This window comes from Eschscholzia californica, unplaced genomic scaffold (assembly GCF_041429995.1).
Source record: "Eschscholzia californica isolate CP2 unplaced genomic scaffold, dmEscCali1.0.p SCAF_3, whole genome shotgun sequence".
In the NCBI taxonomy this organism is placed as follows: Eukaryota; Viridiplantae; Streptophyta; class Magnoliopsida; order Ranunculales; family Papaveraceae; genus Eschscholzia; species Eschscholzia californica.
The window spans coordinates 32294148-32321710 of record NW_028238420.1 but is presented as its reverse complement, the minus strand read 5'-3'; the positions used below and the strand labels follow the sequence as shown (position 1 = coordinate 32321710).

The 27563-nt window shown below is 36.8% G+C and overlaps 6 protein-coding genes across 11 annotated transcripts in view; 2 read left to right on the top strand and 4 right to left on the bottom strand.

Moving 5' to 3' along the window:
- The first annotated feature begins 323 nt into the window (after positions 1-323).
- Positions 324-1034, top strand: LOC147549587 (uncharacterized). Its single transcript, XM_086668345.1, has 3 exons — positions 324-419; positions 501-732; positions 799-1034. The coding sequence occupies exons 1-3, from the start codon at positions 324-326 to the stop codon at positions 1032-1034; spliced, it is 564 nt and encodes a 187-aa protein (XP_086524471.1).
- A 790-nt stretch (positions 1035-1824) lies between these two features.
- LOC147549586 (polyadenylation and cleavage factor homolog 4-like) lies at positions 1825-9597 on the bottom strand. 4 transcript variants are annotated; one of them, XM_086664755.1, is made up of 8 exons: positions 8979-9597; positions 6586-6687; positions 6204-6467; positions 4669-5448; positions 3440-4081; positions 2762-3313; positions 2257-2495; positions 1825-2170 (listed from the first exon to the last, which is right to left on the bottom strand). In XM_086664755.1, the coding sequence occupies exons 1-7, from the start codon at positions 9210-9212 to the stop codon at positions 2451-2453; spliced, it is 2619 nt and encodes an 872-aa protein (XP_086520881.1). In that variant the 5' UTR covers positions 9213-9597; the 3' UTR covers positions 1825-2170; positions 2257-2450. The 4 variants fall into 4 exon arrangements, with proteins under 4 accessions (XP_086520881.1, XP_086520882.1, XP_086520883.1 ...); XM_086664756.1 differs by having other exon boundaries at positions 1825-2132; positions 8979-9596; XM_086664757.1 differs by having other exon boundaries at positions 4669-5442; positions 8979-9596.
- Positions 9598-11229: 1632 nt separating this feature from the next.
- On the bottom strand, positions 11230-11664 carry LOC147549585 (2S seed storage albumin protein-like). The gene has a single exon (XM_086668344.1). It carries the CDS (start codon positions 11662-11664, stop codon positions 11230-11232), a length of 435 nt encoding a protein of 144 aa, XP_086524470.1.
- A 4031-nt stretch (positions 11665-15695) lies between these two features.
- LOC147549584 (2S seed storage albumin protein-like) lies at positions 15696-16130 on the bottom strand. Its single transcript, XM_086668335.1, has one exon. It carries the CDS (start codon positions 16128-16130, stop codon positions 15696-15698), a length of 435 nt encoding a protein of 144 aa, XP_086524461.1.
- Positions 16131-16667: 537 nt separating this feature from the next.
- The window catches only part of LOC147549582 (vacuolar sorting protein 18-like), a 29324-nt gene continuing 18428 nt past the window's right edge, over positions 16668-27563 (top strand). Inside the window, exon 1 of the mRNA XM_086670791.1 lies at positions 16668-16743. The gene's annotated coding sequence lies outside the window, so the exon portion shown is untranslated. The remainder of the gene's footprint in view (positions 16744-27563) is intronic.
- Positions 17367-20435, bottom strand: LOC147549583 (vacuolar sorting protein 18-like). Of its 3 annotated transcripts, none has more exons than XM_086670794.1 (8): positions 20295-20435; positions 19650-19835; positions 19164-19376; positions 18928-19067; positions 18378-18473; positions 17978-18045; positions 17784-17885; positions 17367-17640 (listed from the first exon to the last, which is right to left on the bottom strand). In XM_086670794.1, the coding sequence occupies exons 2-8, from the start codon at positions 19810-19812 to the stop codon at positions 17490-17492; spliced, it is 933 nt and encodes a 310-aa protein (XP_086526920.1). In that variant the 5' UTR covers positions 19813-19835; positions 20295-20435; the 3' UTR covers positions 17367-17489. The 3 variants fall into 3 exon arrangements, with proteins under 3 accessions (XP_086526920.1, XP_086526919.1, XP_086526918.1); XM_086670793.1 differs by having other exon boundaries at positions 17368-17640; positions 19650-19882; positions 20295-20428; XM_086670792.1 differs by lacking the exon at positions 20295-20435 and having other exon boundaries at positions 17368-17640; positions 19650-19923.

The following is a 27563-nucleotide window of genomic DNA, read 5'->3' as shown; positions in this document are numbered from 1 at the left end:
GAGTATTATAATCAGACATATATAATTAAGAATCCAGTTAGGAAGTCTATTTTAAGAGGGCATGCATACGTAATGGAACTCTTACATGGACACCCTCAACCATGTCGTGATTTGTTGCGGATGGATCAACATGTGTTCACACACTTATGCCACACGTTTAGAGAAAAAAGGATTTTTGAAGAACATAAGACATGTGCCCATTGAAGAGCAGATGGCAATATTTCTCATGACTATTGGTCATAACGAAAGAAATTCAGATGTGCGACTATTTTCAACACTCTGGAGAAACTATCAGTCGTCATTTCAATTCTATTCTGGAAGCTATGGATAAATTTGCAACTTTGATTACAAAATCTCCTTCACTTGATGTCGTCCCCCCTCATATTCATCATAATTCAATGTATTGGCCATTTTTCAAGGTAATAACTTTGTTTAATCACTCTTATGTAAAATAGTTTAATGTATACTACCTGAAAATTTGAATTTCTTTTTAACTGTAGGATTGCATTGGAGCAATTGATGGGACAGACATAAGTGCACACATCCGTTTGGCAAAACAAGTACCTCTTAGAGGGAGGAAAGGCCAATGCACACAGAATGTGATGACAGTGTCTTCTTTTGACATGAAGTTTACTTTTGTAATGGCAGGATGGGAGGGAACATCTAATGATTGTCGAGTTCTGTTAGAAACAATAAATAACTCTTCAACAAATTTTCCTCATCCACCAACAGGTAATTTCTCAATTTGTGTTTTTCTTTTCACGACATAAACTTATCAGTAAATTTATCTTATCTTAGGTAAATATTATGTGGTTGATGTTGGCTATCCTAATATGAACGGTTATTTGGCTCTATATCGTGTTGTACGGTATCATCTTCCTGATTTTCGTCGTAGTGGTCCAGCAAGAAATCGAAAAGAATTGTTCAATCATCATAATTCGTCACTGCGTAGTTTTATAGAAAGGTGCTTTGGAGTATTAAAGGTGCAATTCCTAATTACGGGTAGTGTAGGTGGCAGAGCGTTGAGGGCTTAGTTGTTCTGCTGCTTTAAGCCGAGTTGATCCGTTGGACTTCAAGTCAAGTCTTGACTCCTTGACATCAGTGAACTTTTGGGCAGTTTATGCATCATCATGAGTCCCACCACCTCTTAGTCGAAAGTAGAGAGACCGAGGAGTAGAAGTGACTCTCAAGTTAAGACATTTTAAATGATCCTGAAGACAATGGGTGTACCTAAACCAGAACTGTTTCGTGAAGCTTGGTCAATTCCTTCGAGTTTCCTGAGCTCCGTTTTCGGAGGGCTGATTTTTACCTGAGATGTCTGTGTAGCTTTTTCTTTAACTGTGCTGAGGAGGTGTCATCTATCGAGGTTGTTCTTAGCCAGAGCCGTCTAAATAGTGGTTTTCTGAGTATGCGTACACGTATCCTTTCTTGTGTGACATGTTTTGGCTTTTGTCGAAGGAGATTGATTTCTACTTCCATGTATTATTCAGTGATGTCACAAATTTGATCTTTTGATCCCGGCATTTCGGCGTTGATCTTTCTGGGTGACTGCCCACGACACCTCTGTTGCCATGCCTGGGCACATGGCATCTTGCGACTGGGGAGACGAGCGAGCTCTGTCGGGATCATCCGTTCTCTTTTGAAGTCAGAAACATCCGTTAGCGTCAGGAACACTAATCTGAATTCAACAGTGCATTCTAGTGTGTCTCGAATTTGAAGTAAGAAGAAACATGAGTATCTATCATTACAATTAAGAGCATACCAGTTATTTGATAGATTAAATTAAAAGCAGTCAATTCCAATCAGAAGTTCATTATACTCCTATTTGAAGGAACGTTATCCATTTATCTCTGTAAAACAGAAAAGGGCTACTCTGTTTATAATACAAAGAGATTGTTTAATAAAGTAAAACAGACAGAGCGGCAAACTCGGCCCCAGCCGAGAAATAACAGAATTTAAATAAATGCTAACTTTTTAAAAGAAATCTCAATCTATATGGTTCTACATCCACAGGTAAAATACATAAAAAAAAATATGTTAATCTTAACAAGAAAAAAGTTCGAAGGTTCGAAAAATACTCCATGAGTGTATAGCCTTCTTTTTTGTTGTCTCTCCATCTTGTTCCCAATTCGCTACAAGAAAAAGCATAGTCCTTGAGAGGATCCCCCCACTATATAGAAGCCAAACTAAATATCAGGAAAAAAGTTGCTCATTCTTAATAAAAAATGAAGAATAAAGTTAATTCAAGAAACTTACATTGGAAGGATGAGGTTCTTCCTCTTAAGAACCAGAACCAGAAGAAAGCCATTGAACAAGCAACAAAGATGACCGAGGACAGAGAGGTCTTCCCACATCTAATCTTCAATAGCAGCAGCTAGGAAAGATTAGTAGATTTACATTCCAATGGAATTCCAGATAATTTACCGTCAGGTTGAACTCGAAAATTTAACTTAAACCCGCATTCTTTTTCTCTCACTACCTTCATCGATCCTCTCCTGCACATTCAAGATTCAAGAAGCAGATTAATAACAAGAATAAACTAGCAGAAGGCAACACTTAAGAAGTGTAGCTATATCTGTCAGCTTAACGAGTGAATGTTGTAATTGCTTAAGCCCTAAAAAGAACAAAATACTCTATGTTCCCAAGATTTCTTGTGCATCAGAGAATAAGATCAGTAGAAAATCAATGACTATATTATCCTGCATATTATGCTTCTAATTTACACACAAAAGCAAGAAACTACAGTTTAAAGCTAACATACCAGTTCATTTTGTACGAGAGCTTCAGAAGATATTACTGAAGATCCTGACCTACACTTGGCGTGCACTATAGGACCCAAAAGAGACCTATCTAGACCCTGTGCTGATCCATCGGGTGCATTCAAATAAACAGCACCTTTGTACATCCATTCTTCTGTCTCATCACTATAAAAATCATCAAACAGCTCTCCACAGAGTGCGCAACTGTTTTGATCCTCATCAGCTGGAACAGCCATTTCATCATCGTCCTTTTTAGCAATAACAACCTCAGTTGGCATAGGAAACCCCGGAACAGCATCATTTCCGACTGTTTCTGCACCACTCAGCCATAAAGTGGTACTCACAAACCATTTACGAGAGGGTTGCTGCTTACGGTTTCTAGACATTCGATTCTTAGTTACATGCCAATCCATATGACTGCTGTGTTCTTCTTGGCACTTGAAACGGAGCCCACATGTTGTGCATTGTCTTGGAAGATCATTATAAAGAGCTTTTATTGCAGATTCATGTCGAACCTTCAGAACTTCTGCATCGAACTCAACTCCAACAGAATCCTTCAAAACGAAGAAGAGAATCAGAAAGAGAAGTTACTTAATTTAGATTCTATAGTAATTTATAATTGCATTATTTGCATATACAGACATAATATAATGCAAAATATAAACTACAAACTAAGATACCTGAGCTGGAATCGTCGTCAGCGAAATCAACCCCTTCGCCATAAGAGAATTTATCAGGCCCCCAAAACCAGTGCTTACTGGTGGGCAGGGTGGATGTAGACCCATATTTTGAGAAGTTGGCCGCAGATTCACCGCTGGAGGGGGCCCAAGGGGACAAGGAAACCCACCTCCTGACTGCAAGGAGGTGATATTTGTCATGTTGCGGATCGGTAAAGATGGAAATGGTATTTGATTTAACGAAGGAGTACTCGCAAAAGAACCATAGCCTTGCGGAGTATATCCATGATTTGATGGTTGTGCCGCCAATTGAGATGATACATGTGCTGAGTTTGATGGAATGAAACCTTCTCGACTACCCTCAGGCTTACATAAATGTTTCTGTGAAAGAGCATGATGTTTTAAATTGTTGTTACTATTATAAATAGAATATGGCATTCTCTGACCAGACGATGGAGCTAGCGCTGCAGGAGGCATTTGACCAGCCCTTCCACCTACATCTCTGCTGTTATGCTGAGAAGACTGTGAATTATGAGATGATAAACTCCATCGCTCTTGAGAATATAGAGGCCCCTGAATTTGACTACCAACATTTGGAGTCTGATAATCAACAACAGACTTTTTACCCATAGAACTTGTCCCAGGCTGCAAGAATATTGACAAACCATTAATAATCTGATTCCTTACAAATACATAAGAAGCATACATGGGTTGGGATTATCTATCTACGTTGTCATCTACAGTCTGACGCGAGACATGGCCCATTTGCCTTGCCCTGGTTCGCATAGGCACGTCCGGGGCATGGGCGAGCTCATCAGATCATGGGCCAGCTGCATATATACTTTACTCACTCTTCATCCTTTCTTCATTACCTCATTCTAAGCACATTGTAATACAAAATATTCAAGAATTCACAAAATTCAGCCTAGAAAAGAAAAGATAAAGTGGCAGTCACCTGTCTCCTGTTGTCCTAGTTGGCACCTCTCTTACACTCACCTATGGCGCCTTAGTTTGCCTAAGAAGCGCCTTTGACAACAATATGTCATTAAGAAACATATTATTAAGAGGTACACTACACTAACAGTTATATTGTGAGAATTGAGTCAACAAAGGAAGAAGAATTTTAGTACTACACCAAGACTAATTAAAAAGATGTACCTCGGTTCATATAAATAACAAAGCTTTTACGCTAATAAACAATGAGATTAGTGAAGCAAGGGAAAGAGGCATACACCTAAATTTGAGATCTCGTCTTCAGCAGTACTAGGGAAAACATCCAACACGGACCGCTGAGACTGACTGGGCCAGCTACACCTTCTCATATCAGATTCAGTCCGTGCAGCAGTTGGTCTTCCTAAAGCTGATCTTGCCTTTAAGCTCCCAAGAGAAGGATTAAATGACATGGGATCTTCACTCTTACTATGGTCTGCTAAAGTTGGACTCATTTCTTCCCAAACATACTCTTCTTCTTCAGTGTTCTTCCAACTTTTCGTACTAGCTCCACTGCTTCCATAATTTGCATCAAGCGGTTCAACATTTGGAGCTTCACTTCGTAAAGTACTTTTCTCTCGATGACTTCCGTAAGCATCAATTAAGGCCCTTGGCCTTTGCTGGTCATCTAAGTTCGAGCCATGTTTCATCCACCAATCAGTCCTCTCTCCATCCCTTTCACTTGTTCTACGATGTCCATAATCTAATTCATATTGAGATGGAGAAGCCCTCCTAACAGCCCTTTCAGGAGAACTATCTGTTCCAAACCTATTAAATGACGGTGACAAAGTTCGGCCATGACCATTTTTTGAAGGACTTAATACCCTAGTTTTCAGAGGATGTATCCTCTCATCTCCACCAATAGAAGATGTACAGGCCGATAGCCCAGGCAAGCCTAATTTCCCTCCTCTAGCTTGGGGGTAGATTTTCTCAGAATGATCAATATCATCCTCAGCATATCCAAAGTCATTGTTTGTATCATGTATCTGTTGACTGGAAGAGATTCTTCTACCAAGCTGATCCTACAAGGGTAAGAAATAAATGATATATTGTAATTGATCAAACACTACATGATTACAACATTGCTAACATAACATCGTAGTTGTAAGTGAAATTTGTGTATGTTTAGCACAAGCTTTGCCACGGCTTCCATGGGAAAAGAGATTTCAATAGTCTCAACAGTGAAACTGACTTCTACCTTTTTGGGCCTTGTACAGATAATTTAACCGTTACAGACATTCATGTAAAGACAAGTACATGATTACAACATTGCTGACAAAACCATCCACTTGAGTATGAAAGATGTTTAGCACAAGCTTTACCTCGGCTTCCATGATAAAAGAGATTTCAATAATCTCGAATCTAGACGATCTTAACAGTGAAACTGAGTTCCGCCTTTTTAGGCCTTGTAGTTTATTATATATTATGTGCACTAACATGTCTGCACCACCTCAAATTTTAGGTATCCAACTATCAACAGATATCAAATAAATTTGCACTTTCTAGGATCAGTAATATTTTATGCAATAGTAGAGAGGAAATGCAAAGGCTAACTAGAGCGAGGAAAAAAAATCTTATCTTTAATCGTAATATCATGAAATAAGCAGCAACACTCAAAAATTTACTTCTAAAAAAATCAGACTATCGAGTTTGATTTAGAAAAGATTAATTAGTACACATGTATAACAGCCAACGGTATATAACAGTGTTTACAGCGGCTATGGTTCTCTATAAAATGCATTACTATATAAAGATGCTTTTGTAAGATAACGTTTACCACAGTTGCCTGTTCAGATTGATGCCTTGGCTCCAAATATTTGGGGTTGACATGTATACCATGAGTTGGACGTCGAGACATAGAGTCTGAAGAACTAAAAGCTATTGAGCCAGATGATTCATGGTTTGAATAAGCTGGTAGTTGTAATTCTGTCCCAATTCTGCGAAGTATTTCAGGAGGAAATACTGCTGACCAGGTGCCAAAGAGGTGGCGCATGGCAGCATACAGGTTCGGGTGAACTTGCCTGTATGCCTCACAAAACACCTTGAGCAAAAATAACAATGAGCATTAGATCCGAAAATCAAAAGAAAGTAATGGCTATGTATATACTGGAAACTTAATGGGGAAATTTCTAGTGTATAATAAATTGCAGCCCACTCACCTCATGGAGACGAGAGGCAAAGTATCTCACATATACACCACCAATGTTCTTAACAATACTATCTAGAAGATATAAAGATGGAAGCTTTTGATCAATTGTGACCTGCAAGAAAAAGGAACACACAATGACTTCCAAGAAAGCTGAACCAATATGGATAAGGATGCCCTCTCAACCCTATAACATAGAAATATTGAAAAACAAATTTCATTTTACTATGAAGTTCGATCCAAGTGAACTGATCAATAGTGCACCTTAATTCATATGGGATGCTAGCAATAAAGTTATATTAATAAACAAATAAATGAATGAAAAGTCAAAAACCAACATGACAAAAAACTTGAAACACAACCTTGACGTATGTCTTGTAGATCTTTTGAATTACTTTCAGACATTCCTAATAGGGCGTCACCAGGAATAACTACTTCAAATACAACCTTGATGTATCTTGTAAATCTTTAAATTACTTACTGAATTTCTAATAATAGCATATATTTTAGTTCAATGGACGAAAGTAGTCTTATAGATAAAAAGATGAAGTAATTCTTAACAATACATCAACATACTTACAAACAATCCTAAATTCTAATGTTGAGTATAACGAAGTCATTGTTAATAAACAACACTACGCAATAAGACTCAAAATAATTGTTAAAAGAATCAAAGTTACCCTAAATAAAAAGAGAAATACCATGAGTCCCAAATTTAACATAAGATTATCTTCCAACTGACAAGAACCTGCCAAACCTGAAAGTTTATTTAATTCTTCTCATACTCTGTTTTAACAAATGTATCTTAGTGAGTCCAATATAATTTCTACTTTTGGCATATTCAATACAAGCTTATGACGAAAAATCTGGAACGATTAGGTACAAGACCAAATAGGATTCAAACAAATATACCCATAATGAGAAAGCAAATCGAGAATTTAATAACAAAACTTTATTTCACATACTCAATATATTCTCGTGGAGGGATGATCCAGGATTTAGTTCATGCGGGAGTGGAATTAAGTACCAAAATAACGAAAAGAATCAAACAAAATAATAAATAAAATAACATTTGTTCATGACATTAATACAGTAAACATTACCAACTCAATTGACCTCTATGAATTTTCGTGTCATAATATAACTCGTTAATTTTGCTAAAAACATCTCTTTCAATAAAAACGACTAAACTAAATTAAAGGTTGTAATATTGATTTTGATCATGTCAACTGGGATACCAGTGTCTTCTTTATGCTTGGCGCAAGAGAAGAACTGGGCCTCCTCAGCTTTATAAGGACTTCACCATTAATTGGAAGGCATTGGTATCAACGTTGCAAATTTTGTACGTCTGGTTTGTTATTATATTTCAAAGATAGATCTAACACTAAACCACATGTATGTGATTCATTATTTTAAATATAAAGAAGGAAGCTCCTGAGCAACTGCGACTGGAAAAAAATAGAAAATAACGTCCAGGCAAGTTGAATGCTATACAGCACCATGAGAGTAATAGCAAGTAACAACATTATAACAAAGAAATATTGAGAAGCATCAAAACTAAATCTAGGGTTTATGTCTTTGGACAACATAAACTAGCTTCAAATTCATACTTGTACTCCTTTAAGAACCCCATTTTACTTTAGTCCAACTCAACTGATAACGGGTGAAGTTTTAATCACATCGGGCGAATAACAAAATATTTGTACTAATAAAAATTAATAAACATCAAATCTAATAAGGCACATTGACACGTAACATAGAAATCTTTGAATTACTTACTAACATTCCTAATAACCCAACTTCATGTTTAATTAACAAAAGTTCAAATCTTTTAATTAACCAACGGTAAGTAAACTTTGACGAAATGTTAATTTACCCGTTAACAATCATAAGACCTAATTTATTGAGTTCAATGAACTATACATTTATATAAAAAAAAAACATTTCTTTGTTCCAAAACAACAGTAAAACAAACTAGTTGCCTGAAATCGAAATAAAACGAACCACGTCACTAAATCCAAAAAATGATCTTCTACCAAACGGTACGGTAAAAACGGACAAGTTCTTCAATTCTTCTCAGTTACATAGTCCCATAATACGTAGAAGCCCTAATCTAGACATATTCTTCATATAAGCTTAAGAGGACAAATCTGAAATGATTAGGTAAGAAACTAAACAAGGATTCAAATAGATATATAGACAAACCTACAATAACGAAACCAATCAAGAATTAAAAAAAACCTAATTTTTGACATAATCAATCGAAAAGTCTAGTAAACCTCGTGTTAAAGGAGAAATCTAATACTAAATCAATCAGCCATGCACGAATTAGTATTGTTTTAACTGAAGAATTCATTTGACTGATATAGATTTGGAGAACAAAAGTTGAAATTGAGTAAAATATACCTCAATTATACGATTGCAGATCACATCAACAATTGCTTCAGCATAATCTATTCGTTGTTCAGCGATAACAGTAAGTTCATTAATAAGAGGCTTCGAATTGGTATTAAGATCCGATAGAACAAGATCGTAAAGTTGCATAATATCTTCCGGAGAGAGTGGCGGTAAATCCTCTTCATCATCCGAAACCCTTAACTCATTTTCTCTCTCCTTCAACAAACCCCTAAAACGATCCATAATCAGTGAAGGAGAGTTTTGGATCAGTAGTTCTCGCGTTCCCCCGTTGTTGTTGCTGATCGAACCACCATACTATGGTAAAATCCTAAATTGTAGGGTTTGATTTGCAAGATAAGAATCACTCAAGCAGTACTCATGGCAGTTTTCTGAGATTGCCTAGTTGTGGCATTTTTAAAGTTTATTCTTTTGAGTAAAGGGTAATAATGAGATTTTCTATGATTGCCATTAAAGAAAGGGTTTCACAAAGTGAGATTCGACCGTTAATCCATATGACCCATTGTTCTCTCAGTTCTCACTCCTTTTTTTTACATGACTATAAGCAACCGCCCGGACACTCTATAGTAAATTGGTCCTAAAAGAGGGTTATGTTAATCTCATTTTCTCTTCTGTCTTGTTATTCCTAAAACTCTAAATAAGAAAAGATGGACAAAGATGGGTCTCTAATGAGCTATATGAATGTTTCCTCACACATTATTTGATCTTTTAATGTTTCATGTACAGTGTGATACGAAAAAAAAATGAAGTTGTCGGACTGCGTATATTCGAATTGTATATTCGGACTGGTCAAGTCTGAGACCTCTCAGGGGCATTCCGCAATCGGTGACCTAAAGAATTTTAGAGTGTCCTCCTTGGATAAAAAGAAAGTAAGACTGCCAAAAAGGAGCTTACAAGTATAAGTTCAAGGAGAAAAAACGAGAAGTACAAGTCTCTCGGACTGTCTTGTCTACGAGATCTCGGACCAAGACAAATCTGAAAGCTTATACAAAGTCACGGATTGTGTGGTCTATGTGCAACTTAGTGTTTAAGTTATTACGGTGGTGTTAACTTCAAATTGGTATTTTGTAATCTGGTGGTAAATATATTGAAGCAACACAATGTAGGTTCTTCAAGGAATGCGTCTCAACAACTTCTCTACAACATTTGGAGCGTGTTTAATTTTCATACAACATTTTTCAATTTTCATGTTTAGTTGACTCTTACATTCGAAGGATTACGACTAAGTATTAATAAATGTACCGTTGGAGTTTTTATATCTATTAGTTTGAATGTGCAACTTAGTAATTTTAATGAATTCCAAGCTTATTCAACCATATTTATCATTTTTTATATATAATCACCATATTATTTATTGGATTTCTCAATAATTACATTACGGTGATCAGCTGGATGCCTCTCATCCAAATAGATAGTAGCAACGATATTTGTCTTATGAAACATTGTATATATTGTTATGAGTTTTTTCTACGTCTATATTATAGTTGAAGAGACGATCTATATAGGCTTTCTTTACGCCTAAACTGTAATTGAAGTAAAAACTGATACAGATATCCTATAACTGAAAAGTCCTAATGAAAACCATTAGTTACAATCATTTTGCTAGCTAGGATTTTTGTCTTAAGCAAGAAGTACAATCATATTTCTTAAAAATAGTTTCACATACTTTTATGGTTATAGTGTAACAAAAAATTATCCATTATTAATGGAAAAATAATTTCACATACTGTTATGGTTTTCCAGACTTCCGATTACGGGCGGTGGTCCATAGCAAAATCTCATTAGTCACGAATTTAATTTTCAATATCTTTTATGATTTTTTATCGTGACAAACAACCGTCTATTTTGTAGTGATCGTAAGTTCAATTACACATTTCCATTGAAGATGGACTTGTTAATAAAAAGTTTAAAAACCCAATTTGATACTCAATATTTTTAAGATTTGAGTGTTGTTTTTCAAATGTTCTTACCATGCATAAAGCTCTAGTTTTCTAAGTAAAACGTTTTCACTAGTAATATTGAGGAGATGATTTCATGCACAATTTAAAATGATCACCCTTTATTTATGTAATAGATATAGAGCCTACAAGAAGGAAGCCAACAAAAATAGAGAACATACAGAGAGAGACACACGATGGTATGTCCTCAACAGAACCCTAATTTAGTAGCTATCTTGAGACCACTTAGGAAGGGTGAGTTGTTTATTCTCACTATGCATGCTTGTCTGCATGAGTGCAAATGCTCAGTAACCACGACCACGGATGGTGCAGTACTGAGGCCTCATTCCACACATAGAAGGAAGTCGGCTTGCGGTTTCCATCATTTCTCGCATTTCCTGGCCCTGGTACTGACCGCCTTGTCTCATATCTCTCATCATCTCCCTCACGGCCTCGCACCTGCAATCTTCGCTCACTTGCCTCATTTCATTGCAACATTGCTGCCTCATTTGGCGTGTTGGGTTGCTGCTTGGAGTCATTATATATTGTGATTGTTCCTCCACGTACCGCATGCATCTGTTCATCCGCATCCCTTGCATCTCTCTTTGGCACCTCTGCCTCGACTGGTTCCCTTCTTCTAAATCATCTTCGATCTCTATTGTCGTCGTCCTGTAGATGGAAGCCTCAGCTACTGCCAATAGTACCATTAAAAGAACTGCTACTGTTTTGAACCCAGCCATTGTTTTTATGTTATGGGTGTTTAAGTTGATGAAATTGGAACCAACTTTGTTACTCTTTCAAGTACTGGAGATGGAATGAAGAAGGATCGGGTTGTGGGGGTGTATTTATAGTAAAATCTAGGGTTTGCATGTCAAGTACTTGGAGAGAAAAAAGAAAGTGAAGTCACAAGTGGAGGAGCTAGGTTGTCATGGGTCAGAGTTATTAGGCGTTCATTGTTGGTGGAAGTGGATTGTGCAGGTAGTTTGGTGAGGGATTTTGTTTGTAATGCAAATGATGCCAATAACTAATTTTGTTTTCTTTATATCTAGAGAGATTCCCTTCCACCCTAATTAGCATGTAATAATGAAAAGATAAGTTTTCCATTATTGAAATGATAAGAATTACTATAAAGATGAGTACAAGACATCAAAAGCTTCATCAAATTAACATTGGCCAGGCATAATAACCACCAAAGTTTGTACTCAAGGAATCCACATTTTCTATTTCTTTCTTGGATACTATTATCACGTGTATAAATCTATTTTAGGTCTTCACATATTTAATTTTTTATGGATCAAGTACTAATTTGAGGCAGAGCAAATAGCTGAAGAGCAATGCTAAAAAAGACTACAACCTACTTCACACAACAAAATCAACGACTTTCATTTCTTGGTCAATTCTTTCTCTCTTTTGATGGACATTTTTATTCTCTTGATGGACAGTTGATTCCTACCTAACTCAGGAGTAGATAAACTTTTGTAGTCTCTTCTATCATTTTTCCATTGCCAAATTGAAATGTTCCTACTTGTTGGTGTCTCGGTCAATCAGATTTATTCTTGATCGACCGTAGTCCCTTCGTTGGTTATTTTGTCTATTTCTCTTTACGGACCAGTCAAGAGACTAACCCTATGGTCCATAGATCATCTTTTAACTGACTAATTAAGTGTTAACCAATGAAGTTATGCAGAGTATACTTTCAACCACATAAACAAACCAACTTTAAAACTTTGAACTATTCAGGTTTTAGAGTCGGAGAGGGTCATCCATGAGTATTGTATGGGCTAAGGAAAGTAATGTCATTAGTTAGAATAACAGTCTCCTAGTGTGGTTCCTGACAATATCTTGATGTATTGTTTGGTTTGGTAAAATATAATATCTGTTGGGTTTTCCTCCTAGTGGGGAAACCTAGTTGGGTTTGGATTAGGAAACAAACTCGGACCCAAGTCGAGTTTCTTTGGGTCTTACTTATGACGGTGGAATTAGGATTGAAGGGGAGTCTATAAATACTACCTTAACCTAATTCAGATGTGTGTGAGGAGCACCAAAGGGGGCAACACAATTACAGACGCACAAGAGAAGAGGGGAGAGAAGGAGGTTGCCGACAAGAGCGTGGCAGAACTTTTTTCAGCACGCGCAGTCTTCGTTGTTCGGAAAATCCGACGGTGAGTTCTTCTTCGATTGAGCTGAAATTTGGCATAATTGTTCTTGACATATTCATCTAATATTTGTACGGAGGGATCATTGATTGATCGTCGGAATCTTAGTGAATTTAGGGTCGTTTCGGACTGCAAATTTCTGGGCTGTTTTTGTTCTTTCTTGTGAGGGTTTCTCCGTGTTTCTTCGTGTTTGATATTGATTCTTTTGGGAAGGTCTGAGTCTCGGGTGAACGTAGTCTGTAACTACTTTGCTTATTATAGTTGATTTGGTTGGACTACAGGTCCCGTGGTTTTTACTTCTCACATTGAGGAGGTTTTCCACGTTAAAAATCGTTGTCTTATTTACTTTCAGTTCTTTGTTTATTGCTCCCACATATTCTTCTGTATTATCCTCGTAACTAACACAAAAGGGAAAAACTCTCGTTTTCGCTGCGCCTAAGTGCTCGGTTTTCCCAACAATATCAACTGAGAGTAATTTTGTTCTTAGATTATTTAATCGACGATTTAAGTGAAAAAATCGTAAATCCACTCACTTCTCAGTTTGGAATTCAAAAGGTACACCACCTTCTCACTATGGGATGTTCTGTTGCGTCATACAGTCTTCAAATCCTATACATCATGGTGCCTCTATTGGCGTCACACGTTTTTGGTCTTGGCACTAGAGTCATTGACTCAAGTCAAATCAGTTTCACTGGAAACATCTATTGACACACTTTTCTCATATTGGAGAGTCCGAGAAAGTAAACATACTCTCGGATTTGAACCAGTCTAAGAGGTCTTGGACTGGACAGTCCAAGGCCTAGCTTTGGCTCTTGGACTGAACAGTCTGAAACCTTGCTTTAGGTCTCGGACTGCCCAGTCCGAGACCTAAAGCCCAGTTTGAGACCTAAAGTCAGGCTAGCTTCAGACCATTTCGCGTCTGAGACCACTCAAATTTTTCAGATTTGAGAGAATCCATTACTTTTTACAAATCACTCGAAATTAACAATAAATGACACTTTTCAAAGATTTAACTACTTCAAAAACTTTTTAGCTACTAGATCGAAGATACATTCATAAAAAAAGAAAAAACATTAAAATCGATTTCTAATAAAAGATTAAGGTCTTTTGAAACCTAACTATAGTTTCTTTCTTTAATGAATCAACTATAGATGGTACTCATTAAAATTACATGAAAAAAAATCTAAAGATTTTGATAAAGTTTCGAAAAAAAAATCGAATGAAAATGAGAAAAGAGGGAGAATGGAAAGAAAAAGCCGAAGAGTGCTTGTAGTGCCGATAAAACCAAGAGTAAAAAAATTTGTCCTTGGGGACCAAATCAAACTGCCGGACACTTATGGAGTCAAAACAGTGAGTTAGTCAAAAATTGATGACCAAAACAGAATTAACCTTTTTTTTTATATATAATCACCGTATTATTTTTTGGATCTCTTAATAATTATGTTAAAGTGATCAGTTGGATGCCTCTCATCCAAATTGATAAAAGTGACTATTTATGGACATTGTACATGTATATATACATAGGGAAGTGCTAGAATCACAATAAATTTTGACAAAAGAAGTTACCTAGCTGATGTGGCGGTTGTGATATTCACCTCTTAACGGCCTAGATTTAGTCAAACTTTCTAACAACAACTGCCACATCAGCTGAGTAACAACTTTTGTCAATTTTAGCATTTCCCATATATATATATATATATATATATATATATATATACATTTGTTATGAGTTTTTTACTACGCCTATATTATAGTTGAAGAGACAATCTATATGGGCTTTCGTTACGCCTAAACTGTAATTGGAGACTGATACAGATATCCTATAGCTGAAAAGTCCTAATGAAAAACATTAACTACAATCATTTTGCTACCACTTTTGTCTTAAGCAAGAAGTACCAACAATCATATTTCTTAAAAATAGTTTCACATACTTTTATGGTTATAGTGTAACAAAAAATTACCCATTATCAATGGAAAAATAATTTCACGTACTTTTATCGTTATAGTGTTACAAGAAATTACCCATTAATTATGGAGTTTGGAGTCGTTAGAAGACTATCGTAGCGAAAACTATTTCTATTTGTTTCAGGACTTCCGATTACGGGAGGTGGTCTATAACAAAATCTCATTTTGTTATAGTGTAATAAAATCATATTGAGATTTTGTTATGAAAGAATTTTTTTATCGTGACAAACAACTGTCTATTTTGTAGTGATCCTAAGTTCAATTGCACATTTACATTGAATTTCCATTAAAGATGGACTTGTTAATAAAAAGTTAAAAAACCCTATTAGATACTCAATATTTTTAAGATTTGAGTGTTGCTTTTCAAATGTTCTTACCATAAAGCTCTAGTTTTCTAAGCAAAAGGTTTTCACTAGTAATATTGAGGAGATGATTTCATGCACGATTTAAAATGATCACCCTTTATTTATGTAATAGATATAGAGCCTACAAGAAGGAAGCCAACAAAAAATAGAGAACATACAGAGAGAGACACACGATGGTATGTCCTCAACAGAACCCTAATTTAGTAGCTATCTTGAGACCACTTAGGAAGGGTGAGTTGTTTATTCTCACTATGCATGCTTGTACGTATGCATGAATGGAAAAGCTCAGTAACCACGACCACGGATGCTACAGTACTGAGGCCTCATTCCACACATAGAAGGAATTCGGCTTGCGGTTTCCATCATTTCTCGCATTTCCTGACCCTGGTACTGACTGCCCTGTCTCATGTCTCTCATCATCTCCCTCACAGCCTCGCACCTGCAATCTTCGCTCACTTGCCTCATTTCATTGCAACATTGCTGCCTCATTTGGCGTGTTGGGTTGCTGCTTGGAGTCATTATATATTGTGATTGTTCCTCCACGTACCGCATGCATCTGTTCATCCGCATCCCTTGCATCTCTCTTTGGCACCTCTGCCTCGACTGGTTCCCTTCTTCTACCTCATCCTCTATCTCTGTTGTCGTTGTCCTATAGATGGAAGCCTCAGCTACTGCCAATAGTACCATTAAAAGAACTGCTACTGTTTTGAACCCAACCATTGTTTTTATGTTATGGGTGTTTAAGTTGATGAAATTGGAACCAACTTTGCTACTCTATCAAGTACTGGAGATGGAATGAAGAAGGATCGGGTTGTGGGGGTGTATTTATAGTGAAATCTAGGGTTTGCATGTCAAGTACTTGGAGAGAAAAAAGAAAGTGAAGTCACAAGTGGAGGAGCTAGGTTGTCCGGGAATGCTAGGCAGCCCAGTTTTTTGCCCAGCAAAAAACCCAGTCTACTAGGCATCCTAGGTGGCTGAGAGTTGATTTTGTTGACTAAGATCCTGGCCGTTCAAGATTGAACGGCCAGGATTCAATAAAGAAAAAAAAAAACCCCAAACCCCCCCAAATAACCACAGACTCGGGCTTCCTCTCTCTCTCTCTCTCGTCTCTCCCTCCCTCCCTCCGTTCCCTTTCGATCTCGTCTCTCCCAATCGAAACCCTAGATTTAATGGTGATCGAAAGCATAAACCCCGTATCTCTCTCTCTCTAAGCTAGGCCAAATCGAAAACCCTAATTGGTTCTCTCTCTAGCAGCCGCTCTTCCTAATCGTTTCCCCAACTCTGCTATTTCCTCGATCGGGTTCGGCTTTTTACAGAACTTCCTCAGGGAAAGGTTTGCTCCTACTTTTTCCTTGTTCAATTTTTGGATGCTGTCATTTCAATGTGGAATTAGGTTTTTTGTTTTGTTTTAGAAATCGAAATGGATCTAGGGTTTATTCATTTCTTTTAGTTCTTCAATAAATGACTCGATTTAGGGTTTTATGTCCCAGGATGCCCTAGATCGGGTTTAGTTACGGGTTGGGTTTCAGTAGAATAGAAAAGTTTCATTTTTTTTGCTTGATGGGTGATGCGTTTTTTGAGATTAACTGGTTATCAAATCTCTGCCTTCTCTAGAACACGAAAAAGATTACCTGCTGCCAGACAAAGGATCGTGACTAGGAAGTGTGGTTTCAATAGTATGCATAAAGCAGATCTTAATCTAGCAGAAACTTAATAACTTTTAAAATCTAGTCAATTTCGAAGTAAAGAGCATCAAGCGGTTAATCTTTGTTCTTAGAACAACATCTCTTTCAAGCACCTGGGCCAATGGAAACAATCCATCTATTTATAAAATATATATATTTCTTATGCCCTAAGAGGATTAGTTTATGCAAGAAAATTTGAGTTCCGGCAAATGAACCTTTCTTTGGCGTGGTGTAGTGTAAGTGTGTAACAACTTAACTGTAAAATGTAAATATCTCTTAAACATCTCGAGCAATAAATCAATCAACTTGTTTGAACTTGTTTGAACTTCTTTGTTCATAAACCATTCATTTAATTTACTAACCAGCAGAATATAAAAAACAAATAGTGTTTTGCTCACACCTTGACTTTATCTCCAATCAGAAGCAGATAATGGAATTCTGATACAGCAAGTGATCTAGGTTTTACAGCTTCCCCGCCTTCGCTTAATTTTGAGTAGGCCAACAATGCCTTGTTCTCCACAAAATTTGCATCTCCATTGGGCGAACTACTCAAGAGAATAACAAAATTACCAATGGAATCTTGAGGAAAGCAAGAGTACATGCATTAAACGTGTCAATATGAAGTACCTAGCACCCTACAGACTTCCGCAAGGGTATCAAGAAAAAACAATTAGTAATGATGATTTACCTATGTTGTGCTCCAAAATTTAGGTCACCATGGTAGATTCCTGCCCCAGAGAGCCAGGCAAAATGTACAGCTCTACGTTGCTTGATAAGGAAATGCAATTCGCTGCAAGTATAACAGATGGATGTATTTCAAAAAATGGTCGCGCGTAGAAAGTTTCTGGCACAAATAGTTCATAACTTCAATATACAACTCACCTATTTGGTATTTCTCCTGGAAGTTCCATAAAATGCACTGCTTTATCTGAGTAACTTGCAAAAACAGTCTACCAAATCACAAAAGTCAATAAAAATAATACTAAGCAAAAACAGAAATTTCTTGAAAAGAAGGAGATGACTAAACGTTTATGGAGTTAGCAATGTGAGTGAGGAACATTTATGAACAATATAAAAAAGAATTTAAACAATGGATATGCATGCCATTGATTAATGAAGTTTTAAATCATCAAAAGAATATCATAGAACGTCGGAAAACCCAAATTTGTGAAGAAGGACCAAAATATATTTCATAATGGACAAGTAATTAACATACAAAACCTCTTCTCATATATTATCGAATTTACAGGAACTTTAATACTTGCAAAAGCACTACACTTACTTCCAATGATCCCATGCCGGTGAAAGAGTAAAGTCGTGTAGGAGTGACAGCCATCACATAGTATCTAGTTGCATTACCAAGGGAAGATATCTCCATCTGAAGATAAGCAGAATATGAGACCAGCAACAAAGACAGTTCAAGTAGAAATGGTAAGAACTAATGTAAAGCAATAAGAACCCACACTTTTAACCCAATGAAAGACTAAAGGGCCCAATGTAACCTAATCTTGTTTCTTCATTAACATTTTTGTATTGAAATTCCTCATATTTCTACAATAGCAGACTTACCTTCTCCGAGCACCTTGAGATGTAAGGTTACTCGACAATAAGAAAAAAACAAGTAGTGAGAGATGATCGAAAAGAATATACAACTCAAATTTGAGGAAATCAAAGCTATTACGAAAAACATGACGAGGAATTCAGTCTTCCTATAATTCTCACTTCGGAGCGAGTTGGCACCTTGCAAGTACTACACATGACATGCTTTGGGCTTCAAGAGGCTAAGACTGACAGATGAGAAAAAAACTGATCACCCTAAACTTCATTAGTACCTGCAAATCCATGAATGCTTCAGGAAGTTCTGATAGTTCATATAAGAAATTTATATACTTCTCCTTTTTATCCTTCTCATCAACAGCAATTTCATATAGTTGACCGTTATCTGTTCCAAGAATAATTTCTCGTGTAGAAGCTGAGCTTGGACAATTCAAACGATACATAAGAATAAGTAGGTTGTTCAAACTTGAACTACATAAGAACAAGTAAAGCACCACTTATACATAATCACCTTCTGTTATCTGCTGTCTGTTCCAAGCAACGGCATTTACGACAAGACCTTTCAATTTGTTTATAATCCGAGGCTTGCTCCATTTGGCATGTGTATAGTATGTTTCGACGTCTCCACCACTGAAAACTACAGCTATGCAGTGGCTGCCTCCTGGATCAACAAAGATTCTGTGCACAGATTGCTCTCCAGTTTTACCAGAGGAAAGATCAAGATCTGCGATTGAAAAAAAAACAGGGAAAATTTAGTTGTCTTCTCCACAGATATGCATTGTCGGAAGGTCAACACACCTTCCTGATTCAAGTTTAAAAAGCCGATAGGTCTTATGCCTCATTTCAAAATATACGTATCAAAGGGCGCAGGCAAGATGTGCGAGTTTTATGCCTCCAAATGTATAGATTAGGTGATGAAAACAATTATAATCAAACAAACTGCATTAGATAAAATAGAGAAAGTAAACCCTTTGAAAATATTGATAGAAGAACAAACCGAAAGAGTCCCCCGCTCCAAAATCGTGTCGAATAACCCATCCTTTGCTTGTTCCCAGTACAATTACGTCATTTCCAGCAGCCATACATGTAATAACACCATGCCTTTTTGCTGCATTTCTTTCGAGGAGATCCACCATAAAGACATGTCTAGATGTATCCATATTGGATCTCAAGAAATCTCAATCTACCAAATTCGAAATGATAAGAAGAGTGTCTCAGGTCAAGGAGTAACTGTCAAGAACATCATCAACTCCATGTTTTAAGTAACAAATAATAGACAATGAAGCAGCAGGAATTAAGCATTCAGCAAGAGTTCCTGATAACAATCAATAAACAATTCGTTTTTGCAAGAATTTATATGAAGAAGATTACAATGAAAGTGAATCGGAGTTCATCACTTGCTGTTTAGATCGATCATATAGGGGATGATCGGCTGCGAAATTGAAATGTCTAATTAAACTTCATTGAAATGTCTAATTAAACTTCATAATGTTTCCTAGTCAAGTACTGATATCCTCAAAATAAATCTAATCTTCGAAAATTATTGGATCAGACCAAAAACTTTAACATTTTAGTAAGAGAGTATGTCTACATTTAGGAGTTCGATCAAAACCCTAATACTTAACTTAGAGAGAGAGAGTACCTGTGATTGTCCCTTTGTCCTTCGTTCCAGCGTTGGAAGAAAGAAATCAGACGATTCCAGGTTTTATTGAGATAGTTCTCCCAGGAAAGTTTAGTTGAGCGCGAGAGGGAAGGGTTGAGCGCGAGAGAGGGCAGCTGGAACGAGAAATAGATTTTGCCACGAAATTTATTTTCCTAGCTGATTTTATCGTGAACCAAACGCGCCATAAAATATTCGGAAATGATATGTTTCCGAAATTTTTTGACGAATTTGTTTCACGGAATGACGTGACATAGTACGTTTGAAAAATTGACTAGATCTCGGCCATTAAAAATGAAGGGTCCAGATTAAATTTTTATCAAAGCAGAACATCAAGTCATCCTTCCATTAGCTTTCATCCCACGTTAGAGAGAGAGGGTACCACCGTACCAGACGGAAAATCTAGGGTTGCTTAATCTCTCTTTCTAAATCATCTTAAATTAGACAGAAAAGTTTCTTCAAACTATCTGGTTCAAAATTTTGTAAGTTATAACTTCTCCAATTTCATGCCCAATTTAATAAAACCTTTCAGATTCCATACCCACCATAAGACTTTGGAAAGCTGCAATAAAATCAGTTTCAGGTTCGTCTTTGATCACGCGAGCTCAAATACTCTCTCCTATTTGATAGAATGAAGAAGAAGGTTTTTTCTTTCTCTACGCTTTGATCTAATAAAAAGAAGGGAAATGATAGAGTGCCCAGCAATTTTGCCCATTAAAATGCCCAACTTTCCTTATTTAGAAATAAAAGCGGTCCCCACTGATGAGACATGAAAATGTCCCATCTGACTCTCTTAACTCGGGTTAGTTAGTCCAGTTCGAGCGGTTACTCTCATGAATTGTGTGTTTCTCTTGTCCAGGTGTCTTCGACGGAATTGAGCTCGAAAAACAGATTAAAGGTGCATTTTGGTCATTTGGTGACAAGGGTAGCATGTTAATTTTGGATAATGTTGATGCTTGGATGAGAAGAGGGGTCTATGATGAGTCCATAGGAGAAAACATGAGTCAAATCGGAGTCCGGATGGGAGAATTATAGTGTGTCAAAGTTTGGGTCAAAACCAGTTGACCAAGATCAACATTAATCTTCATGTGACAAGTGGCGCAAATCCAGAACTTTGATTTGAAATTGTTGTACACGGTTGGGCACCACGGGATTCGCTCGGGATCTCGTCAGAAACGATTCCGGTACTTGCACGCTGTTAAACACTTAGTGTTTCCGTGGAGATCCAACAGTCCCTTGTCTGACACGTGGTAAACTGCTTCATCCAACGGTCGGCTCTATTGAAACGCACATAAGGTTGATAGTCCCTGTTGCACCGGATACAACTCTTTTGATTGCAATCACGTGAAAGCTGATTAGTCCCCAAAATAAGGCAACTACCTTTTCTCTTTCCCATCTTCATCTTAATTTCATTTAAAAGATATTTTGAAATCTTCTTTTAAAAGAGAAACCAGAGAGAATATATTTTGAAGTAAAGAGAGAAAGAGAATCCTCTTCCTGACTCAGCAAAATAAGATTGGCAATTTGGTTTCTTTCCCTTTTCCTCTCATCTTTAACAGTAAAGAAAATCAAAGAGGATAATAGAGAGATGGGAAAGAAATTCTTTCTCTTTTAGAATTAAACAGCAGAGAGAGTGAGCTGTAATGGAGATGGAGATATTTAGAAAATGGAAATTGGGAGAGCTGTTATAACAATATTATGGAAGGATTTTGAATTCAGGGCTAAGGGTCATTGGCTTGGGAAGCACCAGCTGGTCGGTTTCTTTCTATGGGATATCTTCTATAGAGAGAAATTTATTTCTCTAAAACAGGGCTGGATAGAGAGAGAGAAATGGAAAGAGATTCAAATTAATTTTGGCTAAGATTCTTGGATTTCTTTTCTTATTCTCTAAACACTCAACATGGAAGTAAAGAAGATGAGCTAATTTAAAAGGTAAATGAAGAAGGATTTAAAAATTGGGTTGATTGAAGATATTGTTTATAGACAGAGAGGATATTTGATTCGATTCCAGTGAGTTGTTCTCAACAGTACAAAGAGGAATGAAATAACAAGAAGAAGGAATAAATCGATTGACTCAAGAGACTTTCCCATAAAAAGTAGAGAGAGAGAATCATGGAGTGGCCTGGTTTGGTTAATCAACTTCTTCTATAAAACAGACTTGAAACAATGGCAGTACGTATCTCATCTTTGGGGAGAACAAAAACAAGGGGGTCGGAATAATCTTTGAGGCTCTGTCTTCTTCATCTTCTCTAGAGCTTCAAGGACATAATTTTTAGAGAGAGATAGATAGAATTCATAGATTTATTTTCTTCTTCTTTTACTGTTTTATTAGAGTTGAGAGATTACATGACAGAGAGCTTTATAGAGAAAGCAGAGCACTCATCATCACTTTTCTTCATCATTTTCTTTTCTTTGTGAGAGAGAAGAGAGAGTGTTAGTAGAAATAAAGTGACAGAAAGAGCTTAAACAGAGAGAGTGTTGTAGTTGCTATCAACATAAACATATATTCATCTTCAACATCTTGGAGCATCTTCTAAAGGCATTACTACTCCTTTGTGATCTTCTTTTGCTTGTCTTGATTTATATTCTTTTCTGAAATTTGTGACAAGATAATAATGAAGATCATGTTTGTATTTATGGCCATGTGCAGCTAGAATTCCTATCTAGGGTTAGATGAAACCTTGATCAAGTTTAACATATTTAGCCTTTTCATCAAAATATTGTTGTTTAGACTCGTATCATAATTTTAGTGATTTTCTTTCATTGTTTATGCTTCTAGACTTGATCTATCATTATTAGGTTAAGTTCTTTTATGATTGATACTTGTTAGTTGATAAGCAATAGTTAGGATCCGTAATATGGTGAATGAGTTCGATGTTGATAATATAGTTTTCATGGTTATACCTCCGATTTGATCCACCATCATTAGATTAAATTCTTTTATGGTCGATGCTTATTAGTTGTATTTCATTAGTTGACTTATTATCATTCGAGAAATCAAGCTTTGTAATGTCATTGATGATTAGGTTATGAACGTATCATGACAAGGCGGATTCGAAACCCTAGACTCCTCTCCCCATTTGAGTTCATTTTCATTTCCGTAATTTTATTTATTTTATTTTAAAAACCAAAATCAAAACCATTTTCAAAATCGTCTTACTTCCAAGTCTTAGAATAGGTTTCACTTAGTCTCTGAGGAACGAACCGGTCTTACCGGAAATTATTACAACTTGACACCCGTAGTCAAACTTTGAAAAACCCTTGTCTTTTAGTGATTCCACATCAGCTGGGCAATTTAATGGGCTAAAAACTGGGCACTCTAGCATCTCCCTAAAAAGAAACCGTAAAGAATTTAGGGCATAAAGTTGATATACATGTGAGAAGAAGAATGGTTTCCTGCCTTTTCTCCTTCCCGTGCACACACTCTCTCTCTCTCTCTCACTCAACAGATTGGGAAGGACTGAAAGGATGACGTGGCATAAGGAGATTTGAATCTAGGCCGTTAAATTAACGGCCCAGATCTAGTCAAATTTAAAAAGTAATACACCACGTCATTCCATGAAATAAATTCGTCAAAAGTTTCCGTGAACGTAGCATTTCCGTAAAATATTTACCACCTATCGACTATCGTGGTATTTTCTTTTGCGGGTCCACGTAGACTCATGATTTGCTTCTCGATCCCATGGACCCAAATAAAAGCCTCATCTTTAAGTGGGGGAAAAGACCCGCGAGCCCGGATCTGTCCACGAATCGCCGAGCCTGATGCGACCGTGGGTGTCCGGTGTCCGAGACGAAAACTACCTGTTCGGACCGCCAAATTTCGTCGAATGGGCACGGACAAAGGGCTTCAACCGGCTTTCGCCCGAGTCTGACCGGTAAGTCCAACCGATTGATATTTTCGACTTACTTAGACATTATAATCGTATATAGATAGTTATAATCAATTAATATAGTTAGCATTTAGACTACACATTTACACGTATATGCATGAAATTTTTTTCGAAAAGTTTGAATTAATTGAAGGGAAAAGAATATACAAAAGAATTGGTGGATTCACATGAGAAGATGTTACTTCATGATATCCTCGCAATTAGAAATGAAATCAAAGTAAGAAAGACCATTGGCCCAACCAATGTTCCTATTCCAATGGAAGAGTAAACCTAGTACGTCTCCAACTGCTACCACTAAACTGTTAGGGGAGTCACTGAAGATGCCTTCATTCCTAGCCTTCCAGATATACCAAAGATCGCAACGACATAGAAAGGCACCATTCAGCCCCTGCTGATTAAATGAAGAAAATCCAAATCTTCCAAGCCTCTTCACAATGAATGAAAAGCTGCTTAATCGATTCCTGATGTGGCGTTAAAACACCACATTGAGATCACTTAACTTGGATAAGTTAGTTCGTTTCGGGTTTTATTTCTAATAATTTATGTATTTTTCTTGTTAGGAAGCTTATTTGGAGTTTGGCATTACATTCGGAATAAAACGAAGCAATTCGTCACATATTCATTTCATGTGGAAGAGACCGGAAGGAAAGAGCATCAGGGGTATTTTTGTCATTTTGAGAAAATCAGAGGTTAGATGAAAAGTGGAGTCAATGGTGAGTCTGACGGTGAAAACGGAAGTTGAATCGGAGTTCGGACGGAAAAATTACGGAAGAAATAAGTCGAAGGTTATTTTGGTCTTTTCTGAAATATAGAGGATGTAGAGAATGATGAAGGCACCCACTTAGGTTTAAGCAAAAAAGGCCAACCCAAGCCCAAGAGTCCAAAAGATAAGGAACAAGTAGTAATTCTATGAGCACTCTTCTTTAAGAGTTTGGTCAGAGTGCTCATAGAATTACTACTTGTTCCTTATCTTTTGGACTCTTGGGCTTGGGTTGGCCTTTTTTGCTTAAACCTAAGTGGGTGCCTTCATCATTCTCTACATCCTCTATATTTCAGAAAAGACCAAAATAACCTTCGACTTATTTCTTCCGTAATTTTTCCGTCCGAACTCCGATTCAACTTCCGTTTTCACCGTCAGACTCACCATTGACTCCACTTTTCATCTAACCTCTGATTTTCTCAAAATGACAAAAATACCCCTGATGCTCTTTCCTTCCGGTCTCTTCCACATGAAATGAATATGTGACGAATTGCTTCGTTTTATTCCGAATGTAATGCCAAACTCCAAATAAGCTTCCTAACAAGAAAAATACATAAATTATTAGAAATAAAACCCGAAACGAACTAACTTATCCAAGTTAAGTGATCTCAATGTGGTGTTTTAACGCCACATCAATTCCCTATGGGCTTATGCATGGAATTATCACGTTTCTTATTTATAAAGCTTTATATCTTCTTCATCTCAGAGAGCTTACAATGTAGGACTATGTTTTATGGACTTTGTTTAGGTGAAATCTTAATTTAGTATCTTTTAAGGGCACCTAAACAAAAAAATAAACATTGTGCCCGAGTCCGCCCGATACGGTACCCGAATTGTCTGGCGATTTAGGCAGCCACGGACGGACAACGTGCAACCAAACTTTGTCAAGAGTCCACTCGATTAGTCAGGATGTCTGAGCGGACAAATCGAAAATTCATAAATGACTTGAGAAAAGAATAGGTTAAAAGTGATGTTGTCGAGAAGTGGTTTCTCAAAAGTCTTCCTAGTTATCTCCAATTGGTCGTTCCTCTTGGTCGTTGATGAGTGAATTAATGAAGGCAAATACACTCCCAAGCTCAAATAAATCCTGGTTGCAAGCTAAAAGTCAATGAGAAATCAAATAGTAACGATCCTTTTTCGGGGCAAACATGTGTCGCTTATATAGCTTGCATGTTAGTGGTCAATCACTGGCTTAATGGAGGCCATTTGGCGGGGTCGTTCACAGAATTTTGGTCATAGCTGATATGATCGTATCTTTAGGTATGGCGATCGGATATTCGGCTTTGTCTGGCCTTCCGCGTAACCGATATTTCTCCAAGCAGAGAAGAGCTCAAGGTGCCGAACATACTTCTACATCCCTTCCGTTCTAGGGCTCAGGAGCTCAGGTGTTAGAGCTATCGGATCCACCCTTCTGCTAAAGTCGTGATAGAGTTCAAATTGCCTAGGCAACTCGTGTCGACCTTCCGCTTTAGGGCGCAGGTGGTAGAATTCTTTGTTGGCAATTTGAACCATTGCCTTGGTTCAACCATTGCCTTGGTTGAATTAAAATTAATAGAGACACATCCCTAAGATCATGTCTTTCCATATAGATGTCTCTCCATATAGTCACAATCATCTCTATATATACATAATCCAGATTTCATTTTAAAAAGAGAAAAAATCAATTAGTTTCATTAAGAGTTTGCATTAGAAGTCCAAGGGATCAAGAGAGTTCTCTGCATATTTGGTTCGAAGTTTCTTGAAGAACGAAGTGCTGCGCTTCAAGAAGGTAAGACTGTTTTATCCTGGGAGACGATTCGTATATACAACCCGGCTTAGCACCATTGCGGGACGAATAACGTCTTAAGGAGAAAGTATCCAATACTCGACTCGGTCATAAAACTTTTACTTATTATTTTACTTATTTGCTTCTATAATTTGTCGAGCGGAATCATTATCGAATTGTGTATTCGAGAAGGACAATTAAAACTAATTAGTCCAACAATCTTAAGACGTTATTTCGTGTGTCGGATTTCGCTCATCAATTTTATATGATATTACATTGTGTCCGTCAATATTAAAATAGAACAAAAACAATTAAGTAGTAACTAGAAAACGAATGATAGTGGCACTTGATGTTGTTAACTTTGCTTCTTGAGTTTGAGTTCTGTTAGTTATATACAATTGAAAAGAAGTCATTTTGCATATTAACAGAGGATATATTTAGACCCCAACTAGGGTATTACTAAAGAGAAAACACATAACCATTAAAGGAAGTCAGGGGCATATAACAGTAACATTAATTTTTCTGCATAAATAACGTTATTTGCATCCATCCTAATTACTGTTTCTCTTCTTTAACACTACTCGTATGTATGTAATCAATCTTCATATGCATAAAAGTGTGAATTTGCGACATACAGTAATTTGAGAAATTTTATTGTTAGTATCTCCTGATTTTGTATTATATATTAGAAGAGAAAGAATAAAAGTGAAGCATCATCTTGTTTAAACGTATTCATTATCTATTCTATGTTATTGATCTGAGTTTCTGTTAATGTTTGTAAGTAATTCATTACTTTGTAATTCATATTTGCAAATTATATTTGGAATTATTAGTTA